The sequence below is a fragment of the Watersipora subatra genome, chromosome 11 (assembly GCF_963576615.1).
Source record: "Watersipora subatra chromosome 11, tzWatSuba1.1, whole genome shotgun sequence".
NCBI classification, from domain to species: domain Eukaryota; kingdom Metazoa; phylum Bryozoa; class Gymnolaemata; order Cheilostomatida; family Watersiporidae; genus Watersipora; species Watersipora subatra.
The window spans coordinates 7,510,628-7,520,375 of record NC_088718.1 but is presented as its reverse complement, the minus strand read 5'-3'; the positions used below and the strand labels follow the sequence as shown (position 1 = coordinate 7,520,375).

General features: G+C 35.3%; 1 protein-coding gene across 1 annotated transcript; it reads right to left on the bottom strand.

Annotated features, from left to right (window-relative positions):
• Nucleotides 1–793: 793 nt before the first annotated feature.
• Nucleotides 794–9,504, bottom strand: LOC137407768 (carbohydrate sulfotransferase 14-like). Its single transcript, XM_068094149.1, has 4 exons — nt 9,484–9,504; nt 6,783–6,955; nt 4,686–4,946; nt 794–1,271 (listed from the first exon to the last, which is right to left on the bottom strand). Exons 1-4 carry the CDS (start codon nt 9,502–9,504, stop codon nt 794–796), a joined length of 933 nt encoding a protein of 310 aa, XP_067950250.1.
• Between the last annotated feature and the right edge of the window lie 244 nt (nt 9,505–9,748).

Sequence of the window (9,748 nt, the reverse complement as noted above, 5' to 3'; positions counted from 1 at the left end):
GTTAAAAATGCTCTGAGATTTGCATTGTATGTCAAAACCTTTGTATGTTGGTGCAAATATTCTTATTAGAATATAATGTAGTTCAGTTTATTCGCTCTGCAGGTAATTATGCGTGGTATAAAAAAAGATGCATCCTAAAAAGACAAAAGTTTATGAAAAACAACTAAATGGGAAAAGGAAAAATATTCATTAAAGAGAGGTTATTGTTATTATTGCTATTGTTACTAGTATGCTGGTAGTCCCACCCGCCATGAGAGATCATCATCATAATCATGTGGAATTGTTATGTGCACAATTATTCCATGATGCTGACAGGTGTTATAGTGGTACGGCTGATAGTGTGCTTAAAGGCAAAACTTAGATTGTGAGTTCAATTCCTGAAAGAGGTGATTTTTTTCTAACACTTTTAGCCTGTTGACGGATGAACGACGGAAGGACACGGATCTTATTATAGTAAAGACTACCTCTGATATATATAAACAGAAGTGTAAGATCAGTAATGCAGGTTCAGAAGATGAGGTGGTGATAGAGATTTGAGATAGGTATTTGTTGTAAACTCTACTTCCTGTAAGACTAGAAATTATTAATATTGTATATACATGTAAAGGTAATAAATATCCTCGACAATTTATCAAAAATAGAGTGTGTCCAGGAGATAAAAAATTATCTTTCATAGACATACAGCTGACGAGCGTCGCATTTCACCAGAACTCTGTAAACTAGGTTGCAAATGTTTGTTGAAATTGTGTGACACATAGGGAAATCATACGTCACGTGACACATTGGTAAATAATCATATGTCATTTCTTCCAGGCGGCTTGGGATTGTAACCGTGTAACATAAAGTCGAGCTCATACAGTCTTGCAAGGCTCTTTAAGAGTGTCGCTGGTATGGATTGGTACCATTCCTCCATCACTTCTTTTGTCGAGTATTTTTTAGAAGCGAATGAATGCGGGTATGTGCCGTTAAGGCCTAAATGTTTAATGACAAACTCGGCATCTTCTTGGACTGTTTCTAAGTGGCCGATGAAATCGAACTTAACTCGACATACATTGCATAGTGACGACTGCGGAAACCAATGCATGTCTTGTGATCCTCCGTTGATGCAAGTTAAAAACTGCTCAAATGTCAGATCTGGTTTGTAGGGTTCCAGTGACTCCCAACTGCACGGAGTATGGAGTTCTCTGCTGTAGTTGTACTCGACTGCTTTGTTGATGTAGGCAGACACCAGACGTTCCCATGGATCTCTGCAAAAAAACATGCTGTTGTAAGATTTTTGTGTATAAAAAGAAAGAAGCAGTAAAAATGAAAATGTAAACACACCAAGTTATTAAAAGTACAGTTAAACTCCCTGGTACACAGTCAATCAGTTCGAATATGTTGAAGCAGCTACTGTTTACAAATTTATACATAGTGGTTATTGCAAGGTGAGGTTTGACTGTGTCTGTATGACGATCTTTTAGCATTCAGTCGCTACATAATTCTATCGTTTATATCGCATTTAATAATATAAAGTTCCGGATTTAAGTTTAATCAACAACAAATTTATTTTCTACTTTTTCATCTAAGCGGGGGTGATAAAAACTCTCCAATCGGAGGTCTCCATAACTTTGGTCATATGACCATAACAAGAGGATAACTCCATTATATAATCGTATATCGCATATAATATTGTATATAAATCGTATTAGAGTTACTTTACTGACCCCTAAAAGTCTTGTCTATGCGGCTTATGAAAGTTTCATTAATTCATCCCTCATTCATACTGTGTTTGAAAGTTCGTATAGCATCACAATTTCACAAGTAAAAGTGACCAGGCGGATGATAGTTTAAAAGAAAGTGAAAAAACAAAAAACTATTACGATATTATTATATTAAGTTATTATATTAGTGTAAATTTTACCTAAACTAAGTTAGGTAGGTTATATACATGTATCTCTCTCATTACTTCTACCTCTACACCTACGCATTGCCGAGGCTGCACTTTTATTCGTATCTCTCCAAGGTAAACTAACAATAAATCTTTTTATTTATTTATTATAAATTTTGTTTATTTTTCGTGCTAAAATTGTTCCAAATATCAAACAAGTCTATTAAAACAAGTTTCGTTCTAAGGAGGACCATTGTTGTTATGTAATCTCTTTAAATAAGAATATTGTGAGAGGCTTTATAAAACTGGTAACTGATTCCCATCTATTCACTGTCAATGTTTGATCAACACAATTGTCAAATATTTTTGCACAAGTGCCACTTGTTATTATCTTTTGTTGTCAGAATAATTTCCAAGTTATTGAATGCTGTTTGAATGCATTCCTGATTGTTCTCAGCATCGGTTTATTGGATATGTCCATCAACTCTGTTGCTGTCCGAGTACGTTCTAGTTTGTTTTCACCCATAACGATAATCCCTTTTCAAGCCTCAAAGCCTGTTGTAACAACGAATTACTATTGACTTATTATGCTCATCTCTTGCTCCTCCAAGTTGTCTAGCCATTTGCTTTGTCTTTGCAGTTGATTTCTACATTCCTTTTTGGATAGTTACAAAAAGTATATTCATTCCAGATAAACATGAGTTCGTCTGAGCAAACAATCTTAATCTATATATTAATATGATAGCGATAGCGCTTTTGTGTATCACGCTCTTCAACTACGGCCGCAAACCGAGAAAAAAGATTTTCACACGCAGGATTTGAACTTGGGTACTTGAGCTCAGTTTGCAGGCTGATCTTCTAACACCTACGTATGTCAATAAACCCACCTGAAATTTTAGAATTACAAGAATTACAAAGTAGTTTCTGTTTCACTGGTCTTCTTAGAGCTAACACACAGGGAAAGATAAGTGGAAAATTTGATAACAAGCTATTGTTTCTGTTATTGTCATGTTACTGGAATTCCATTTTAGATATTGCAGCCACAAAAACACGGATCACAAAATCGAGTTTAATATGAAGGTTTAGGGATGCTGAACTGAGGAAGTTCTTCATTATTAGGAGTACTCACACATGCCTATTTTTAATACAGTTTTTTATCTTTGCAAATATTTGTAACAAACGATGCTTAGATTCAAATTACTGAACTAATAAAGGCTGTTTGCTTAACATGAAAAGCTTAGCCAAATAGCGACTTTGTTTGATCTGTTCTGTCACTAACGCATCTATTTTCTCACTGCCTCAAGTAAACCTTGCAATTATTATTAATGTCATGAAAAGACAAAAACATTGTGAATCACATCTTTCATTTTTATCAAGTCGTGTATATGTGACTGAGGATTTGCAATGAAATCGTTTTGTTGACAGAAAAACTCTCGACTTTTTCTGAAACTATTATTGTAGACTTAGGAACAAGAAAGAAGTAAGGGCATTCATGGTAAGTGTACCCCACAAAACTTGATCTTGACTTTTTAATGGCCTTAATGACAACATTAATAAGAAAGGTATGAGACATTCAGTTACATTTAACAAAAAAATTGGAGAAAAATTAGGTTTTTATTAGTTTTTTTAATAGATATGATGCAACTCTAAGAAAAAATTTTGATTGAATAAACTCTAATCTAATAGTTACAGATTTTTGACTCATTTCAACTCGCATGATATGAAAAAATTGCATACAACATCTAACAATTATTTTAAAAATATCATTGCTAGCTGCTGTAACAATTTTCTACCTAATATTCATTCTCTTAGCAGAGAAAGGTATTTTAAAGGCTATACAAACTATTTATTTGATTTTATTGGCAAGCTGTTACCCATTTTTTCCTCTTCTTTTGTTTTACGATTATTGTGCAATCTTTTGCAACATTTTATTAAGCTCTTCAAAGGGATGTAAACAAATTGGCTGTATGAGTCGATGAAAAATGTCAACATGCAAACATTGCCATCTAGTTAACAGATAATCTGAAATCATGTCTTACTGTTGCATGTACAGTCAAATCTCTACGTATAGTCAAACCTCTGCATACGGTCAAACCTCTACATACAATCAAGCCTCTACATACAGTAGAACCGGCAAAACTGTAAATCGATAAGAAAACAGGTTTTAAGCCTAATGAAGTACAGACATATTCGACATATTTATGAAAACAAATATGATATTGTAAGGTCATTCTAAGAAGAGTCTAATGTTTTCACTCAGCAGCAACATAAAAACCTAGGAGCCACCCAAAGCTGCATTTAAAAGTGTTAGGAGTTAGAGTTAACTGAACAGTTGTTGAATTGGTTGTTAGCCAAATCTAGGTGCATAATTAAGGAGTCGTCAATACTTTAACATGATTTCATCATTGATAATACTGACTTTTTTCCCCGTCGTTCTTGTTGATAGGGGACCAATAATCGGAAAGCGATGAAAGATTTCAGCTGGTGCCTCAGAACAAAAGATGTCGTTAATTTATAATTTGTGATCGTTTTTTGTTGAAAAACACAGTGCAGTATACTCAAAATGTTGTAACTTGTCATCATTTTTATTTGTTGATAGGCTGTGACTATTTACGAAAAAACCGTCTTGTCACAACAAATACACTTTTTTCATCTTCACAATTGGTTCTTGCATTCTCGCAAACAACAGTTTGTCTGCCTAATCGGAAGCCCTGGTGTAGAATCAAATATTTGCTAAAATTTTCAGTTTTTATGATTTTTAGTAAAAGTTTGACTATATGAAAAGCATTAGTTTAGCTATTACAGTCTCTCTTACCTCACGAAAGTAAAAGAGAAATTATAGCGGCCACTTTTCATCGCAGCTATTCCTTCGTATTCATTTTTTATGTCATCCACATGAGCGACGTCATCATCTCTTATACCAACATCAGTATCGGTGCTGTTTATGAGCCCACTTGTATAAAACCACAACCTCTTCCAGCTACTCCAACCAGCTTTAGGTATTGGGCAGTAGAGATACTTGTCTTTCTTGTTCAGCTTCCATGGTATTCTGTGTGGAAATCTTGGTCTCTGTAATCTTGGATAAGAGAAAAGGCAGGTTGATAAATATTAATAGTCTAAGCTCTGATTGTTAGAACTGAGCTCTGGAAGAGAGCCTCAACAAGCAGAGATTGAAGGCTATCAAAAGTAGTTTCACTGATTCCAAACAAGAAACAGTCTTGTTTTTTGTACATCTAGTTTCATCATTGTCATTACTAGCGAAATGCCTGGCGTTGCACGGGTATTTAAAATCAGCTTAAAAGCATTGAGAGGTATTGTAGTTGCCTGCCACTTTTCATTACCCGGGCGCATTGCTAATGGTTAATTTGAGTAAGCTTACTAATAAGCGCGGCGGCGTTACGTTGCGTCATAACGGACAGCGGTAGTGTATTTGTACCCATATAACGACATGTATCGTCTATTGGATCTATCAAGCTCGCATGGCTCAATTGATAAGAGATTGAACTGGTGTATGGGAGGGTCTGAGATCAAATCTTTTGCCATATGGCCTCTTCATTCTAAGATTTTAATAGCTATAGCTGGACATACCAAAGGACAGACAGACCAACTTTGAAATTTATATAGATTGAGTGTAACATTTGTAGAAACTAACACGCAATGATTATAATTCAAGCTTCCATTAAAAAAACTTATCAACTAAAAACAATTCATTAGTATAATTGATAATCTTTAACAACAGAACAAAACATTAAGAACCTGCTTAGCTTAAGGCTCACAGCCTAGAAAATCAGTGACACTTGAAATGTAATGCTGACTTGACTTCAATAGGTATCCTGTCTAAAAAGCGACTGTGAAAACAGCTTATCGGTATGTCTGTATAGTGACAGCATTTCAACATCGAAGATTACAATAGTGACTTTTCCATATTTCATGTTATTTTTAGATTGTATAAGTATTATGTAGTTAATTTAAACTAAATGTTATTTGTAATAATTTTTGGTAAACTCTGATGTGTTTGCTAGACAATTTGACTTAAATGAAATTGTTGTACAATAAAAAATGAAATGTAATGGTCCACTCCTTTTGGCTCGAATGTTTTTTTAGAAATTGCAATGTATTGTTGTGTGTGTTCAACATAAATCATTTATTTGTTTTGGTAGAGGATTCAAGACAATGAGGACTGTTTGTGGCTTCGCTGACAGTTGTTACTTTAAAACAATGATGATCATGTGTGGCTCCACTGATAGGCTAAGATATCAACCAATAATGCTTAACTTTCATAGTAACAATAACATTGGCGAAGGATTTTACTAACTAGAGATCCGCTAGCAGTGTAAACATTTTTTGCCAAAGTCTTAGGTGTCTACCAAGTGTGATAAGTGTGATAAGACCAACTACCCCAATTTGGGCGTACTTAATTCTCTTCATATTTGGAACTTTATACTAAACTCTCCACTGTTTTCACTAACTTGTTGCTCTACATTGCAATAGTTGGATATAATAATAAACAAATAATAATTTTTCCTCTTTTGTTGGTGCCTCGGCAAGGTTTATAGCTTGAGTTTTTGGTATGCCGTCTTTAGACGAATGAACAATGCTGATTTTAAACACCGAGTTTTATTTACCTCAGATGAAGCGGGAGAATGAAGTTTTGTGAGCGTATATGTTTGTAGGTAACCTACATAGACATCTTAACCACTTTGTGAGAGCGCATGTGTGTGTAGGTAACCTACATAGACAGCTTAACCACTTTGTGAGAGCGCATGTCTGTGAACCTACATAGACATTGAAGGTACTATACATGTATGTGGTGAGCCTGCATAGACATCTTAAGTAACCTATGATAATGAGTGTGTGAGAACTTACATAGACATCTAAAGTACTGTATTAAAGTAAATGTGTGTAAACTTACAAAGACGTCCTTTGGGAACAGACTTCTGCTATTCGTCCTTTTCGTTCATTCTGAATTCGCAATGTTCTAGAAGCGGCTGTTTCTGGAGTAGGCAGAGCTCTACTACTGGTGTTATTCAGTGACTCGTTGGTAATTTTTGTGACACGAACTGTTACTCGTTTCGTGCCTTCCACCTAGTGTAATATGAGAGACAGGCCTAAGAAAACAGCAGCAAATGCTTACAGAAAGTTTCCATAATATTCAAAAAGTTGGCATGCATTTCGTCAGGTTCAAAGTCAATCTCACTTTTAACTTTCATATTTACAGTATGGTCAGAAATTATGAGACAACCACAAATTTTTAGAGACATTTGCTAGTAGCAATGATTTGCTGCCTTAATTTTGTTAAATACCGCTACAAGCCATTTACTATTAGACGCAGAGTTTAATAATGATTAATATGGCACAAGTGGCCAGTAGGAAGCAAATGGAAATTTTTGTGCATTTGAAATGTGTATGCATTTGACATTGATAAAATAAAAAAACAGCCTTGTTGTTTGCTTGTTGTATTCTAAACCAATTAATTTTGTAATACTATTGCAACACAGTCTGAACAGCTCCTGTAGTAATCGGGAGCCTCGAAACAGGCTATTGGAGGTGTGTAAAGATTTGTGATCAGGCACTGAAGATATAGCATGATGACACAACTCCATCACCTCTGGTATAAAATGAGATTGAATAGCTTTGGCTTTATTGTGCTGGAACGAGGAAAAACTTTTGTATTTACGATGCACAATATGTGGTAATTAAATGGATTAACATAGCTTTAGCAGGGTTGCCAAAAGAACAAAGGCGTGAATTATTGAATGGATTCTTAATTCTTACAGCGTTGTAAGTTTAGCCAAGGGCCCAATTCCAATCACTATCATCGCTGACAAGGGCCATGTTGGGTCTCTGTACATACTAGTAGGCTGACAGTCCCATACGCATACAGGTCCCGTGCAATTATTCTCAGAAAGTGTAAGGTGATCGAGTTGTGCAGATGGGCGCGCGCTTGACTGAATTATTGAACATCCAGGTTTGATCCCCGATGTGGTGCAATCCTTTTTTCTAACACTTTTAGCTATTAACATAGTAAAGATTGTGACTCTGTCAGCACTGACCACATTGGTCTACATCTGTTCCCTTAATCTATCTTGGCTTCTGCTTGCTTATGTTTCTTATTTTGTTAACAATCGCAGCTAATCTTTCCATTTTTACTAGTTTTTGGCTTTTATTTCTTGGCATCATCTAGACCTTCCTCCTCAGTAAAACTACTAGACCGCTTTGAAAAATTTTAAAGAAATGACCCAAACATGTTGGCCGATGTTTTTCTGCTAGCTGTTGTTTTTATTTATTTTAAAGGTTGACTTGCAACAAAATTCACATTACAGTTATTTGGTATCAAAAGATTCACCATGTCTTACTCTGTTGTGCTGTAGGTGCCAAATACGTGGAAATGTGATTACAAGCTCTTAAAAGCTCAAAAACGAAAAGCCGCCGTAGATTGGAATCTCTTTATTTCGATGACGTAACCCCGAAATTTGGTTATCGTCTTGTCACGTATGTTCTCATGTGAATTGAAAGGCCAATACAAAGCTCAATATAAAACTTATCATAGTACTAGTTTATGGCAAACACTTCGGTTTTACCGAAGACCCCCTATCAAATATAGATGCTCGCTACTTTACAGTTTTCTTTCGGCATTATTCAATCGTCAAGTCGTTCTATGATCATGTGAACCAATACTTCGCACATAATTTTTGCAGCACTTTTCGATTTTCACAGGTGATCAACAGGCTCGTCATGATTATCAGACAATGATATGTCTAGCCTTTTTAACCTTAGCCTCCTTCGAGCTAAGGTTAAAAAGTTTAACGATTTTTTACGGTAAGTTATAACATATCAGTGCTAAAAGTGACAGCATTGCAATGACGATAAAACAGACACGTAGGAACAATAGACATAGTTTTATTGAATGCGTGAAGTATATTTGTGAAAATATTTCGACGAATAAGGTTGCATGAAAGTGTAAACAGAAACCATCCCTCACAACTACATCACATTTGAGCCGTTTTGGAAAGGGAATCCCAACTACGGCGGTCTCAAATGGCTGCGATTTTCTGTTCGTTTTTGAGCTTTTAAGAGCTTGTAATCACCTTTCCACATATTTTGCACCTACATGTACAACACAACAGAGTAAGACATGGTGAATCTTTTGATACCAAATAACTGTAATGCGAATCTTGTTGCAAGTCAACCTTTAAGGAAAGTGTTGTCTTTTTTTAACCACATTACCACTCACCCTAGCTTTCTAATGATCCATAGTTTTATACCAAAAAGAAAAGTATATAAATATTATTTAACCGCCACAAAACCCAACTATGTGAAGGAAAACCTAATACACTCGTACTAAATTATAAAACTGCTCTGTTTAGAGAAAGATTGGACATGGTATGTCGGAAATTACTTTACATGTTGAGTCAAACTTCATCACTTGTCTAAAAAAAATTACACGTTAGGTCAAGGTCTAACTTTACTCAGTGATAGAAATCTAAGGGAAGGATGAGTTGCAAAGAAAATCAATAGTGCAGCAATAATAAAGCACACAGCTGCCAATAATAAAAATTAGGTATTGATCAAGGATTCCTGTCGTTCTCCTTTTTTGTCTTTCGGTCCTTCACCCCGTCTGCCTGCTCATTCATAGCGATATAATAAGGAATGCTGCACGGACTGTTTTAAACCAACTGTACCTAGAAGTGGCTTTTATGCACTTCTTCTCAATTGTGTTTTTCTATTTTATAATAACTGTCTGAACGTTTTTGGATTTTAGCTGCCACAATTTCTCAGCAAGCAATCTTACTTCAGCCAATTACTTCTGCTATGCCTACAATTTTGTCAGCTAAATTGTTTTGCTGTTTTTTGACAAGTTAATTTCTTGAAATGGTT